We start from the raw sequence: 14,862 nt of genomic DNA, 5'->3' as shown, positions 1-14,862 counted from the left end.
AGAGTTGAATTGGAAGTAGTATATTAATATCTAAGAGGTGGTAGCTTGGACTAAAGAGACTGCCTTTCACAAGCTAGTGCATAGTTCTCCACCTTTTTCGATCTGCAGTCCTTTAAATATTCCCAGTGGCAGCATGCACATCTGAACAGGGAGTCTAAGCCCACAGATACCCAGCTTGCTTCTCTTTGTCCCTGCCACATGTTCTCAGCAGCCCAGGAACCATAGGATCTCATCACTGGATTATGTAATTTACAGTCTCTTTCTGATAGATTTCCTTGGTTGATGAGCTGAAGACCTGGTGCTTGTTGAAGATTCAGAATCTGGAGCTCAAGCTTTCTGGAGATTCCAGGTCATCAAGACCAAAATCAACTTTGTCCACTTGTGAGTCTCTCACTGAGACCCTGGATACTGACAACCACCCCAACAGTGCCAAGGACTGTAAAGCCAACCAGCCCGTGCTGCAGTCAGAGGGCTCCCACCAGCATTCTTATATCACACTTCCAAATAGCCTCTTGGAAGATGGGGGAAGGAGCAGAGTCCAGATGCCAGAACAAAGCTTTGGGCAACACTTTTGCATTAAACAAGATGGAGCATTGGGTACAACCACATCAGGTACTTAGCTGTCATATCCCTTCAAGGGCAAGCTCATTAACTGTGGGGTACTTGTATTATTAATACTACATAATTCTGGTGGTGTGCTTTCCTCCCTCCATATGCCTAATGTCTTGGGATTTTAATGCACTTCAAGGCAGCCACTGGGAATATTTTAAGAGGTGGCTGGGTGGAATTCCACTGACTGTTCCTGATGCTTCTACTATGTCTTTGAAGCAAAAGTCCTTTGATGCTTTGAATAACTCTTGGCCTTGGAAGCTTATGAAGAAAAAAAAAAAAAATGTGCAGGATGGCCAGGTGTCCACAGCCAAGCAGAATGCTATCTGAGCTCTGGCTTTTGTAAAATACTATCTATAATTCCCCTAAACACTATGCAAAGTGAACAGGCATGGATACCCCATCAAATAAAAAGGCATATGAGAGATCTTATGGTGCTTGAGTGTGAGCTATTCTGCATTGGAACAGTTCAAAAGCATAGAAATGTATGACCTTTCCAAAATTACTGGGACTTCAAGTTTTGTAGAAGCAGGGAGTTCATAAATACCAGCAGACATAACCTACTTTGGAAATCTAAACTGATAGTTGTTACGTGTCCTTCTGATGAAGTCACAGAATCACTGAATGGTTTGGATTGAAAGGGACGCTAAAGATCATCTTGTTCCAACCCCCTTGCCATGGGTAGGGACACTTTCCACTGTACCAGGCTGCTCAGAGCCACATCCAGCCTGGCCTTGCACACTTCTGAGGATGGGGCAACCACACCTTCTCTGGGCAACCTGTGCCAGTGCCTCACAGTGAAGAATTTTTGGCTAATATTTATGTCCTTTGCCTGTTGTCCATCTGTAGCCCCACAGCTGCAATGCAGCACCTCTCTGCCTGGGCCAGCTTTTCTCCTTTAATGACTTTCTATTACCATCACCTGACTGTGAAGATGTGGTAAACTCCTGTAAGCCTGGACAAGGTACACACAAAACCCCATCATTCATCAAACAATGAGGTCTTCTGAGTGCTACAATAAGTGCCCAGAGCTTTTCTTAATACGCTGTCTATAATTTGTTCTATAGGTACAGAGCAACAGGTAGTAGCTGGTGGACCAGTTTCTTCTTCTGCCCCTGCTCAAGATGTCAGGCCAAAGGACAAAGCTGGGAGTGCCAGCACGTTCCACAGGTTCCAGCAGGAGCTGCCCTGCTCTGAGCTTTCGGGCGCCAAATTAAGACATGTTAAAGTTCAAGCTGCTTTGCAGCCAGTGACTGAACCTGCAAAGACTGAACCACAGAGCAGCTGCTTCATTGACAAAGGAACTCAGACGAAAAGGTCCAGCAAAAGTGGGCAGTCGAGGCACAAAGCTCTGCACCACACCGGGGCACAGCAGGGCCAGGAGCAGCAGCCCTCAGCCCCGCCTGCCCCTCCGCTCAGAGACACCTCCCAGGCCCTGGAGATAACCCAGTACTTCTTCGAGGCCGTTTCCACGCAGATGGAGAAGTGGTACGAGCGGAAGATAGAAGAAGCCCGGTGCCAAGCGAACCAGAGAGCGCAGCAGGACAAAGCTGCACTCAAGGAGCACATCAAATGCTTAGAAGAGGAGCTGAGCAAATTAAGGACTAAACTGCAGAAAGAGAGCTAGCACCTGCAGGCAGCTAACAAGCAACAGGACTCACTGTGGAACCTGCTGTATGGGAATTTGGAATATTGACAGATATTTGTAGTGCCTGTTTCATCCAAACACAACACTCTATTTCAGGAGTAGAAATAACTTTGGAAATTCCCTAACTGAGGAGAGTTCATATGCAAACTATATTGATAACAAAAAGATGCTGCAGATTAGATCCTTTCTTTGTTATTTCCAAGAGTCTGTCAATATTGCACTCTCAGTTTCCAGATGCTGCTTGAAACCAAACTGCATTAGTAACCAAAACTGCTTTCTGAAAAGGGAATTCCCTTACTTCCACACAGGACAGACTAGTGGGTTCTACTGTATGCCACATGTAAACATGTAGTGTTACCAGTACTGAAATAAATCCAGGATGTTTGAAAGTTTTTGACAGAATTACTTAGCAATGAAGGGCTATTGATTCTACTTTAGATACTCCCAGGGCCTCTCTCTAGTCAGTGGAGAGAAGCTAAAGAGCCCACTCCAGTTACAAGCCCAGGTAGCTGACAGATGCAGGCTTCCAGCTGGGAGAGGGCAGGCAACCCTGAAGGGAGGTGCTAAGGCAAATCATCCCATTAGGTACAGAGGCTTCAGCTACCACTTTGCTTTTCTCTTGGTTTTCCATTATTAAAACAAGTGCTAAATCTGATTTGTCTTTTTTTTTTTTTTTAATGGCGTCCTGCTTGCAGGGCTCCTTGTGGTCACAGTGTTGTTGGGGCTCTACTCCAGTAATCCGACTGAGAACTTTTGTTTAGGGCATGGATGGCAAGTATTTTACTCTAACTGTGGTCTATTCTTTAGGTTGAATGTTTATATAAATCTTTTTTTCCTTCAAGCAGGAAATGGCTGAATTGTCTACTATTGAAGAAGCTTGAAAAAGCCCTTTATCTAAGGAAGTGAAAGCTTGGCTCCCTATATTCAAATTTTATTTTTCTGCAGTCAGAATTTTTTCCCATGTACCTTGCCCAGACTGTCTACCTTTTTTCCTCTGAATGATTCCTCCTCTGTTTTTTCCCTTCTGTCTCTAAAAAGGAGACCAGGCCCTGATGACACTACAGGTTTTAGGACAAACAGTCCCACAAAACAACACTCAACATTTTAAAAGTGTTATCATTGTGTTTTGTTATAAAATCAGAACTTTCATTGACCAATGTTGTCCATGCTGACAGACTCCAAATAGTCTCAAGGCACTCTAACTATTGCATCTGCACCCCTTTAGGGTTTCCTCCTTACACGTCTGAGAAGGCTCCATCACATTCTGCTAGAAATGTAAGTTTACTTACTGGATTATAATAGAACTGTTCAAAATCAGTTCCAACACAGGATTGTACTGTTATGCCAAGGAGAAAAATACTTTTTTTCTGTACTAAGGAGCTCTGAAATCAATACAAAATACTTTACAGTGCTGAAGAATGCCATTCACTAATTAAGCTTTTGTCTTCTTAGCAGATGTATAAAGCAAAAGAAGTCATATTATATAACAATATTTTTAAAGTTGCTATTAATACACTATCATGAGAAGAGAAGTGTATCTGTGGGTGTGGAAATACTAGTTTTCTTGCCCTGACTTCTGTAGTCTAATATAGACACTTTGGTATGTTTACAGTTTTGTTTAAGCTACAGTAGGAATGCAGAAGCATGCTATTGAAGTTTTGTATCATCTGGATGAAGTTAATGTTTTGCCAAGCAATTAAAGTAAGTGTTGCTCAGAAACGTGTGGTGTAACATTTTCTAGCCACAGAAAATTGACACAGTCCCCTCACTTAACTCAGAAGGGGGAGCAGAAGATTGGACTTCAACTTCTAAGCTTTTTGTTTGTGGTTATAAAACACGAAAATGGAGTCTGCCATCTTGCAGAGGGAGGCTGCAGGGATTGAGTGCTGTCTATTAGCCAGTGCAGGTGCCCCTTTCAGAAGTTACAGGCGCAGGGCTGAGTTGTGCACAGATCACACACAGGCTCCTGAGCTTGCCCAAGCTCCAGGGAAAGGCTGTGGCTTTAGCTCTACTTCCCATACAGACCACACTGGACCACACTCCTAAGTCCAAGTAATTTAAGTAAATCCAAGTAATTACCAAGTAATCTGAGGCAGTAACCAGGCTGCAGGTTACTAATTTTAGAAGTTCTCTGAAGCCAGTGAGTGTATGGTAAAAGAAAGAAAAGTATTGCCTGTTAATTCCTTTCTATACTGCTCCCTTCTTCAAAACTTTGAAGGACTTTATAATATAAACAGGTGTGATCTACCTTCCTGTCTCTTCAGGTACATTTACTTACCCTCACAGGCTGTACTTGTACTCTTCAAGGCTTCTGGCTGGCAGTTTTATACTTGGCAAGCCCACAGAGCAGTGGACATGAAGGGCAGCAGCACTCAAGAGGCCAGCATCTGTCCAGGGCCCTGCCTGTCAATCCTAGCACTGGAGTACATGCCCACAAGCTGGAAATGTACAAACTGGGAGTCAGAGGGGTAATGCAGGCTCGGGGCTCCAAAAGGAAAGCACCATGGTGGGGCAGCAGGGTAAAGGCTCCTGAACAAGGAACAGAAATCCAAGCACTGGCTGAAGGGGAAGGGAAGCCGACTGTGGTAATGGCCAACACTGGTTATGGCTGTTCAGTCAAAATACCTTTGTAAGCAGCACTTAGTCTTAACACGAAAAATAAATCCCCAACACAAAAATGTTCTGTCGGTCTGCTCTACCAGAAAATGTTAATAAAATGTACATTTTTAATGAAGCATTTTTAGATACGTATTTTTCCACGGACTGATTGAAGCTCAGAGGCTTCAGTCTATACAGATCTGAACCATAGCTCCTGCTCTCAACTGGGGTCATTCCTCCTGTAGCCTGGAATTCTGTCCTGTCCCTTCCCTGGTGCCAGTGGTGATACCTATTTACTGGATTTGCTGCCAGTTTGTGCAGCTCAGCATCTCTGCAGAAAACCAGCTTGAAACAGGGGTGCTCCCCAAGGGAACTACAATAGCAGAGTGGGAGAGGGAGGAGTTCCTGCGTGTCTTGGAATCACAACCTAAAATAGTCAGGCATCGATTTACTGCTACCTGTCTAGTTATGTGGAGAAAATCCCCAGCTCGTGAAGGTATTTTTAAATTATATGGAAAAAAAAGATACACCACAGCTCAAGGAAAGTGAGAACAGTTGCAAGCTAACAATGAGAAGTGAAGTAGTGTAACATTTGAATAAACAAACCACAACTTTTGCAGTTAGTATTTTCTGCCTATAATTCTTCTTTACATATTGACTTTTAAATACTAGTTTGAAGGTACTTGGTAATAAACATCTCTGGGGCTAAAGTCTCCCATTTTCATAAATAAAGACCTTCCCTTTTAAGTTTTATTCAGCTACTATGGAAAATCAACATCTACACACAAAACATTTTTTTAATGTTTGTTCTGGGCCAGTTTATTTATCCCAAATTCTTTTTTTAATCAGAAATTTTGGTGAAAATCCTTGGCACAGTACATGAATTGTGAATATTACCAATTACAGCTACCACAGTAAAAAGCAGACAAAATAATCTGGCATATAGTTTTATTTTCCACTGCACTGGCATTAACACAGCTGTTGTAATTTTTGGTGCTTTCTGCTTTTCCTGCAGCACATGCTACATCATCCATGCAGTTCTTTAATGTCCTTTGTGTCCAAGTGATTTCCACTTCTGAGAGTAGCAAAACTGAGAAATGGATGGGGAAGGGGAAGAAACAGAACTCCCACTGTGGAAGATTCCTCCTTCAAACATTACCAGCTTGCCAGCAAAGCCTGCCATTGTAACCACATTCTGGAAAAAAACACTGTGCCTATTTGCAATAGATAAAAATTAAACTGTCAACAAAACGAAGATCAGGATTTTGCCAGCTTAAGTGTTCTCTGAAGTTCCTGGAGTTGCATGTTGCCTTGAGTAATCATCATCCTGATTGCATCCTGTAAAATAGAATGGAATCTAGTGAACTGTATGTCTGTACACAGTGTGGGTTTTACACAAGCATGCAGACTTTTAATGCATTAAAATACATACAACTCTTACTAGCACTACTGTAATTTACTTCTTTGTGTGACATAACACTGCTGTCTCTGAGATGGTTAAAAACCAGGTAAATAAATGGATTAATTTTCTCCAGTTCCTTAACAATGTACTTGGTTGTGGCTTTGTTTTAAAACTCAGTTTTTAACAGGATTCAACCCCCTAATAATGTTTTCTTTATGCCTGTGTGTGTACTGCCTTTGCAAGCCAGTAGTGAGAACAGCAGAGGAGCATTATGGAGATGGGTTTTACACAGCAGGTGCGGGCTTCTCTCAACATTATCTAAGGGCTCTAAGGCTTTGTCTGGATAGTTCAGCCACCAGTTCCTTGGGTGCTGGCTAGAAGAGGGAATGAACTAGGCAGCAGAGGACAGGAGATGTACAAGAAATGTGGAGGTTTCTGCATTTCACACTGGCTTCACATCCTTAACCATCCCATCTGATTGTATGCTGCTTGAATATAAGTGAAATTAAAGCAAAAAAAAAACAAATATATAAAAAGTTTGTGTTACTAAGTTTGTGTTAGTTACCATATATATATATATATATATATACACGGTTTTCCTGATCTATGATTTTAGTAAGTAGAGTATTTGTTGTTTAGGTTTTTAATTCCAGATTATTCTCTGGAAATTTGAGAAACATTACTGCCGCTAAGAGGGGGGATAATATTTAGAGATGCTGGATTATTTCTTCGCATAAATGAGGAAACAGTAACAGGGGACTTCTCACCAGTCTGGAAGCGACACCTACAAAACAAACCCCCGAGACACAGGACAGGACAGTGCGGTGACCGTGCCCGAGGGCAGGCGATCAGAGTGGCGGGTTCCCCATCCTCACCTCTTCTGTAGCATCCTTATTTCTCTTGAATTCCTCCCTGGCCCAGTCCTTTAAGTAGCGGCGATCCTGCTCAGCAGGGACCTCCCGGATAGCCCGCAGGATCTTGCGGTACAACTGAAGGACCTGCTGCCGCCTCAGGAACTGGCAAAGGAGAGAGGGAAGTCTGCCCGCTGCCCCAGGACAGTGCTGCGAGCTGCGCCCTCGGCGCTTTGCTTCGAGGGGTATTTAAACAACCACCGAGTTCCCCATCGTTTCCACAGGACGCCGCTCGCCCGATCCCCGCTCACCTGCTTGAGGGTGAGCGCGCCCGGGGGGAGCCTCCCCGCCGCCATGACGCGGCTCCGCCCCTGCCCCGCCACGGGGCCGCCCAGCCCGCCCCGCGCGGGCGGGGCCAAGGCCGCCATTTCCTGCGCCGCCGCAGCGTTCGCGGCCGCCGTGCGGCCCGCTCGGTTTGTTTAAACTTTGACCGATTCAAGGCGCAGACGTCGTAATTACAAAGAGCGGTACCTCTGTTTATTGGTATAGACGATACAAGATGCATAGCCTTTGCAATGAAAAATCACGTCCGTGCTCCGAGACACCGGATTTATGAAACATCCCCAACGCCTGCCTCGGACAGGGACAAACTTCACAGTGTAAAGTGGTAAGGCAGGGATCAGCATATGGCATGACTCAGAAAACTCCCTGCTGCTATAGTCAGGCAAAAATCGGCAATAATTAAAAAAGATGTGTTAAAACCGCAGAATAGTTTGAAGTACCTTTTTTTTTTTTTTGGTTGATTAAAACCATCTGCCTCTCCTGCTCCCCACTCTTTCCTTCCCAGAGGCACCTCCACACAGGTGCTGCTGAAAAAGGCTTTATTTGTAAGACACTTCAACTTCTAATGCAGAAATGCCTTCCCAGGAACAAGACTGGTTTTACTTACGGCAGGGAGGGAGCAGCAAGAATAGCATTACCTCTGTTAATATTACAAATTACTTTTTTTTTTTTTTTTAAGGTAATAAGTTATTACAAGAGAAGTTGAGAGAAGTTTTACGTTTCTTGTGGGAATAGCAGGAGACAGTCTCACCATTGCATAATTGTCCTCTGACACAAGTGGGAGGATGCACCCAAACCATTCTGTTCTTACAGTCTCTGCCCCAGGGCAGCTCCCGCAGGATAATTCCAGTTAGGAGGAGCTTTATGACCCCCCAATGAAATGCAGTTTCTTGTATTTCAGCAGTTCAGCAGCAGCAATCGGGTCCTGACCTTGTCCACAAAGTCTAAAGAGTGTCAGAGGCAGTCACCAGCTCAAACCACTGCCTGAGGGCATCGCTCAGAGTTTCTGGGAGCGCGTTCACATCTCTAAGGATCATGTAGAATGGGAATGGGAATTCCTCCATGTAAGATCTGATTTCAGGCAATTCTCCAGGTCCTTTGAATATAGGTACTTTAATGTCCAAAATAGAATCCTGTAAAAAAAGTGCTGACGTTACTACTAAATGACACACATATTCTGTGATCACTGATAGAATTTACCTTATTTTCTAAGTACTTATAATTCTTCCCTGTTAGATTAAAAGTTAATAAAATACTTCTAAGATTAAAAGCTTTAAGTGTTCAATGGTATATCAGAGCAGAAGCTGAACATTCATCAGTTAAATGCTTTTGCCCTTTTATATAAAAGTGTACTAATCCATTAATTATAGGTTAGAAGAGACTAAGCCTAAGCTTCTGCAACACCAAATTCTGTAAATAAATTCTGTCTTAGCATTTTATGATTTGAGTTTACCATTGGCACTTTAGTTTTATTAATTTGATGCCTTCCCAAGAGAGTCTGTAAGCTCTTTAGTGCTGAGTTCAACTCATATTTGTGCAGTGCTCTAACGGAAGATTCTTTGGCAGTTTCACAGTATTTCAACAAATACTACGAAGACAAAAATCAGATTAAACTCCAGATTTGTTTCTTGTAAAATAACTTCTTAGTTGCTCAGTGTAGTAGCTCAGAAATTAATAAACGTTATGGAAAATACCTTTTTTCCCCAGAAAATAAAGCTTATGAAAAACACCCAGAATTTTCGCTTGACACTACAGCCAAGTTTCATCAGAACCTTTCAGCTGTTTGTCAGCAGGAGAACTGTTAGTTTTTCAACACTAAATATAGCAGATGAGTTTTGTATGCAAAAATAAAGATGCAGGAAGTAAACACGAACCACAAAATTAGAGTCTTTACCACGTAATTCTCTATCAGGTTTATGTTTGCTCACTTACTGCACTACACAGCCTTCCTGAAACACTCCCATATATTTCAGCTTCCCATCCAAGGATATCTTTTCTTCTCCCATTACCAGATGCAGGACTCGGCTTTCCCAAGTGAGGCACTAAATAACTCTCACATACTCCCTTCTGTCTAATGTTTAATCTCATACTGGCTCCAGCTGTCATGTCAATTGGGGACTGCTGTCAGAAATTATCAAGTTGAATCAGAGCTGAGATGGAACAAAGCATCTCTCAAACTCCAAATCTGTCAACCTGCCAGCTGCTTCCCTGGTGGCCAAGAGCTACAAGCATTCTGTTTGAAGACGGGAGCTCTTAGCCTTTCTGTGGCATGGAAGTCGAGATTTTTTTTTTTTTTTAATACAAAAGATAAAAAGCACAGTAGGGAGAAATGGTAGATCTGACAGACGTGGAAAACTGCACTTGGGTTCAGTATCTCTGACCTCTACAAAAGATAAGGTAGCTGTATGGCACTATAAAAGACAAGAAAAAGATTTGTATCGCTTTCTCATTCACTGCAGTTGAATACTTCTCCCTTGTTCACTTACCCGGGAATTAGGGTTGTCCAACACTACGAAAATAACAAAGATATTGGCATTCCGAGCTGCTTGAACTGCTGCTGTCACCCGTTCCTTGCCTTCCAAGAAAAGGCCTCTTCCATCAGATACAATCAAAAGCAGCTGTGCTGTTTCTGAGCACAAAGAACATTTAAAATTCCAGTAAGTTCAGAGTAAAACGTTTAAAAGGCAAAAATCCCTATTTTGCTGTTTGACCTGTGGGTATAATGGAAAAAGGAGTATTCCTAAGGAAATTAACTCTTAATCAAATAGAATTCTGTCAAGTCAGTCCAGTTAGTCTGAAGTAAACCTCCTGAAACATCAGACATAGCACCAATGCTGGGTTCCCCAGCACCAACCATTTCTCAAGACATGTTACTTGACCAAAGTTGCCCCTAGAGTCAGATACATGCCTCTAGAGGTACATTCTAAGTTATGTATCTGTCATCCCTTAATTACACGTAAAATCACAGTAATTACAGTCAGGAATGTAAACCCCAATTGTTACAGAGGGATGCAGAACACACTTCTGCCCCAAATGTGACAGGGCTTTGTCTTTTTACAGGAAGAGGTGATGGATCCTACAGCCTTTTCTCTTGCCAGCTCCCTAATCCTAAGGAGCTGATTGCTGCTGCATCCCTGGCTAGTTTAACAGAACTGGATGCTGCTCCCCCTCAGAATATTGCGACACCGTGGCCACCCTGTGGCAAAGGAGCTGTGAATTATAAATCCCAGACTGTCCAGTTCTTGGAGTACTTCAACAACAAGAACTTACAGGTGCCACCACGACAAGCTTTTAACTATCACAGAGCAATCTTTTAGACTAACTATGGGGCAGACATGAGGCAAGCAGTTTTCCAGCTTTTCTTGGAAATTCAAGCAGCTCGTGACCTAAAGTTGCAGGACAGTGAAGGGCAGGTAGGAGGCAAATTCCCTCCTCAGAGCAGTGTGCTTCTGAATACCTAGAGACCTCAAGCTCTCAAGGAGGATAAGAAGTGTCTAGAGAGTCAGGGTCCTTAGGGAGCTGGACAATGCTCCAAGCTGGCACTGTCTATGCCTTAACACAGTCTGCAGTCAGGAGGTAAAGGGAGACACGTAAGGCGTGCCTTTTTAACAAGTCTTACACAAAATTTTAGTGAATTATTGACAAATATGAAGTAGGTGTCACCTGGGATTGAGCTAAATTTCAACCAAACATTGCTTTTAACAAAGCAAAAGCCAAAGCCCTAATGCAAGTGATGTTTCAGTCCTAGGAATCTTCCTGGCAGGATCCTAATTCAGGACTGTAGTGAGCATTCCACTGCCATGGCAACAAGCACAGTAACACAAAAAAACTCACCCGGATTAATATTTTGCGACAACTGCTGTGCTGCAGCAAACATATTTGCTGATGATTCTAGAAACTGCAGAGGAAATAGATAAGAAAATCAAATTATCTCATAATAAAAATAATAAACTTTAAAATATAAATATGTCTAAAGAACACCTTTCTCTATGTTAAATTCTAAGACAGTCTGACCACTTAACACAGATACAGTTCTTAGCATTTTCCTGTATTAACTCCTGCTTTAAATTTATTAAGTACTTTTGAACTAAACAATCTTCAGAGAGCCTTCAAACAGAATTTATTTTTTTCCCAGTACTAGCAAAGCCATCAACACAGTACGCTGCTAATGAGTGTACTGTGCTAATGAGAATAATGGCATCATTAAAAATATACATCTTATTTCTAAGTTGAACTTCTATGGCTTCAGCTTAAAACAAAAGTATCTGGTTTAATACTCCCCATTAAGAACATCAACAGTACCCAAAATAACTTTTTAGGTCTCAATACAGAGAAAGGTGAATGCTTAAAAGTGGTATACATCAGAACTAAAAGTGAGAACATGTGTTACAAAACTATGACCGTTTTATTTCTTTGTTATCTAACCTACTATCAGACTCTCAAATACAAAAAACGAGTAAGTGTTACAAAGTGATCATAAAACCGTGAAGCTGCTGATATCTTGTCTGGAAAAGATTAGCAAACCTGATGCCCTTGAGGCATTCTTGTGTACCTGGGCTATTTTTGTTTTCTTCTGCTGAAACTTGCAAAGACGCAATATCCGTGTCCCTGACTGGTCACTGAACTGCTCGTGGAACGGGTGCAGCAGCTGAACAGTCTCGCCAAAGCTTCAGAAAAGAGAAAATTACAGCATGAAACTGGTATTTACATTCTGCTCTGAAGTACTGAAGAAAAGTCAAGATTTCAAATAAACTCACCTACACACAGCAATTTGTCCCACTTCTAGAAGAGTCAGAGCGTTTCCAATAACTGCCAGGGATTCATATGCAAGCTATTAAAGAAAAAAGTTGCATCAAAAATAGCAAGGTCAATACTCAAAGTCCAGTATTAAATATGAAGAATTTTACTGAAATTATTTTTCATCATCTAGAAAGATAATTGAAGAGACTGCCTATCCTTTTGCCTGTCTTATGTAAGACAGACAGTGCAATAAAGATACACTAGTTCTGCTTGAGGGCTGCAGCTGATTGATTTAGACACACCACTTTAGGTAGGCTAATTAAAATAAATAAGTAACTGTTCAGAAGGAAACACACCATTTTAATTAATAAAAACTCTACAAGTGGGCTATGATGAATGGATATTTAGTGCTCCAATGAACTGCTAGGTAAGGAAGTTTTGACTTTTTGTAGACCACAAAAAGTAGTTTTACAGGGGATATGTACATCTCTAACAAACTTAACAGCTCATCCTTTCAGCTGGTTTTCAGTGGTCGTTTGTTAATAAATCTCTTAGGCATGAAGTGACAAGAGTTCAAGCTCATGGACTGGAAAAATAGGTGCTTTGGAATTAGCAGACTTTCCAGCAGCCACCAGCCCTGTGTGAAATAAGTCAGCAACTGCCATACACATCAATGACAGGTGGTTTCTCCACACTCCTCCCAAGGTTTTATTTTACCTGTTTAGAGTGATTGTCAATCATACTAGAGGAATCATCAATAGCCAGGCAAATCTGGTACTGTCGTTTGCTGGGCTTGGTCCTTCGCAGCCAGATCTTGTCTTTTCGGAACTGACTGGCAATGTACGGGATCACTTTGCGCATGTTCAGTCTCTTCCCAGTTCTGTAGTCTCCTCTGAAAGTCGAGAAAAAAGACATAGTGACGGGGGTTATCAGCAAGTATCTCATTCTGGAAATCCATAGCCTATGCAGCATATACATAAAATAATTTTTTTTAAATACAGCAAATCCAATATTAGTAGTTTTAATACTAATATTTCATTATAGATAAAAATATTGCCCACATTTTTAATGTAAGATAGATATTCATTGGTTTTAAAAGAAGTTTATATCTAGATACCTAAAATGGAAGGCACACTTTGAATTTACATTCCACCAGTTTGAAACAAGTCTGTATTTCTTTAAAAAATAATCCTTTAATGTTGTGAACAACGTAAACCATTTTGACATTTAACATAATCTTTGACTTAACTTCAAATGGTGATGTTCATTAATCACCTGTTGCACAGGAAAAAAAAATAAAGTAGGAGGCAATATCCTCAGGATGGGTGCCGACTACTATATCATATTTGCATTTCATAAAATAACCTGATGTTCCTATACAAGGAAATTGAAGGCATTTGCAAACGGGAATAACTACTGTAATGCAAGAACAATGTAAAGCTGCAGTTTTACAGAGGTTAAAGTGCCCCAAACCCATGAGTTTAAAGAAATCAGAAGCCTCAGAAAGACCCAACTTACTTCAACTTGGCAGCCTGAGTGGGTTCCAGGATGAGTCGCAGCTGTTCACAAAGCTGCTGTGATAGAGGAGCTGTCAGTACTAAATACTTCTGCCACAGCTGTGCTGCTTCCTTCTCCTACAACATCACACAAAGAAATTAAAGTGAATTATGAAAGAACAAAACAAGATGGGCAGCACTGTCTGAAGAAAGAAAGCAAACCTCAGTGCATGAAGGGGAAGGCAGTAACCAGCTAAAACTGAGGGTGTCTCACATGACAATCTGCATTCACATTCAAAACAAGATCTGAAACACCACCCTGCTTCAAGAATAATGTAGTATGTTTTTCAAAATAAGTTAAATGTAACAACATAAATAGTATCTCTATCATGTGATTTTGAGTATTTAGATTCTAGCTTGCTTGGATTCCTCAATGTTTTAGCAGTAAAAGAAGATGAAATAATGCAATGAAGGATTCTTATGACAGTTTTATGTTCAAATGAGGTCACAAACCTCCTCTGGAGTTCCAGGCTGTTGTGTCTGCCAAGCTTCCAATTGCCTTTCAAGTTCCTTTCTAAGCTCTTCAGGATCTCTAATGATGTGCTAGAAGTGGAGTTATGAGTTTTATGAGACAGGAAAATAAGTTTACACATCTGGTGATCCCCAAAGTATAGCAAACTATAAAGAAAGTAAAATGCATTGCTCTCATTCTTCTAAACAAAAAAAAAATACCCTAATACCTAAATTAAGATTCTAAATAGCCATGTTTTTTAATAGTTTCTATGTACATGAAGGATAAATACTCCCCACAAATATCTCCATATGTGATTTAATCAGTATAGAAACAAAGCTAGGAACATCTATGACACTGACACTGAATACAATAAAATACAAAATTTCAAGATAAATCAATGAAATGATCTTGACAAACACCAGACTTATTGACAGTATAATGGAGACCAAACTATTGAACACTACACCTAACTAGTATCTTTGAAAGCATAGTATAATTCACTTAATTATATTTTTTTACAAGCTTTGTTCAAACCACTTGAAGATTGAATGACATCATCCTCCTTAGCTGGCACCAAATATTATTTGATAAGGACACCCAAGCTTCCTGATACTTCTTTTACTCTCACTATGCTTTCAGTGACAGTCTCTGTCCCTGACTTA

At 41.2% G+C, this 14,862-nt stretch overlaps 3 protein-coding genes across 9 annotated transcripts in view; 1 reads left to right on the top strand and 2 right to left on the bottom strand.

Moving 5' to 3' along the window:
• The window catches only part of ANKRD6 (ankyrin repeat domain 6), an 83,580-nt gene extending 80,668 nt beyond the window's left edge, over window positions 1–2,912 (top strand). For all 7 annotated transcript variants that reach the window (XM_053939678.1, XM_053939676.1, XM_053939674.1 and 4 more), the window contains 2 exons: window positions 270–612; window positions 1,677–2,912. In XM_053939678.1, coding sequence (XP_053795653.1) covers window positions 270–612; window positions 1,677–2,236 — 903 coding nt within the window. In that variant the 3' untranslated portion in view covers window positions 2,237–2,912. The remainder of the gene's footprint in view (window positions 1–269; window positions 613–1,676) is intronic.
• A 2,877-nt stretch (window positions 2,913–5,789) lies between these two features.
• LYRM2 (LYR motif containing 2) lies at window positions 5,790–7,499 on the bottom strand. Its single transcript, XM_053939682.1, has 3 exons — window positions 7,420–7,499; window positions 7,133–7,273; window positions 5,790–6,193 (listed from the first exon to the last, which is right to left on the bottom strand). The coding sequence occupies exons 1-3, from the start codon at window positions 7,462–7,464 to the stop codon at window positions 6,113–6,115; spliced, it is 267 nt and encodes an 88-aa protein (XP_053795657.1). The 5' UTR covers window positions 7,465–7,499; the 3' UTR covers window positions 5,790–6,112.
• A 121-nt stretch (window positions 7,500–7,620) lies between these two features.
• MDN1 (midasin AAA ATPase 1) overlaps window positions 7,621–14,862 on the bottom strand; it is a 94,138-nt gene continuing 86,896 nt past the window's right edge. The window contains exons 95-102 of the mRNA XM_053939683.1: window positions 14,200–14,289; window positions 13,709–13,824; window positions 12,908–13,082; window positions 12,208–12,281; window positions 12,003–12,117; window positions 11,285–11,348; window positions 9,937–10,079; window positions 7,621–8,583 (exon numbers count right to left, since the gene is read on the bottom strand). Coding sequence (XP_053795658.1) covers window positions 8,395–8,583; window positions 9,937–10,079; window positions 11,285–11,348; window positions 12,003–12,117; window positions 12,208–12,281; window positions 12,908–13,082; window positions 13,709–13,824; window positions 14,200–14,289 — 966 coding nt within the window. The 3' untranslated portion in view covers window positions 7,621–8,394. The remainder of the gene's footprint in view (window positions 8,584–9,936; window positions 10,080–11,284; window positions 11,349–12,002; window positions 12,118–12,207; window positions 12,282–12,907; window positions 13,083–13,708; window positions 13,825–14,199; window positions 14,290–14,862) is intronic.

This window comes from Vidua chalybeata, chromosome 3 (assembly GCF_026979565.1).
Source record: "Vidua chalybeata isolate OUT-0048 chromosome 3, bVidCha1 merged haplotype, whole genome shotgun sequence".
Taxonomy (NCBI): domain Eukaryota; kingdom Metazoa; phylum Chordata; class Aves; order Passeriformes; family Viduidae; genus Vidua; species Vidua chalybeata.
Note: the sequence above shows the minus strand (reverse complement) of the source record. Positions and strands in the feature narration are given on the sequence as shown.

What these genes read in the sequence shown, in the direction of transcription:
- LYRM2 (XM_053939682.1), bottom strand. Translation starts at nt 7,464, where the DNA reads ATGGCGGCGGGGAGGCTCCCCCCGGGCGCGCTCACCCTCAAGCAG. An exon ending in GCGCGCTCACCCTCAAGCAG is followed by an intron (nt 7,274 to 7,419) that starts GTGAGCGGGGAT and finishes CTCCTTTGCCAG; the next exon opens with TTCCTGAGGCGGCAGCAGGT. An exon ending in ATAAGGATGCTACAGAAGAG is followed by an intron (nt 6,194 to 7,132) that starts GTGAGGATGGGG and finishes TCTATTTTACAG; the next exon opens with GATGCAATCAGGATGATGAT.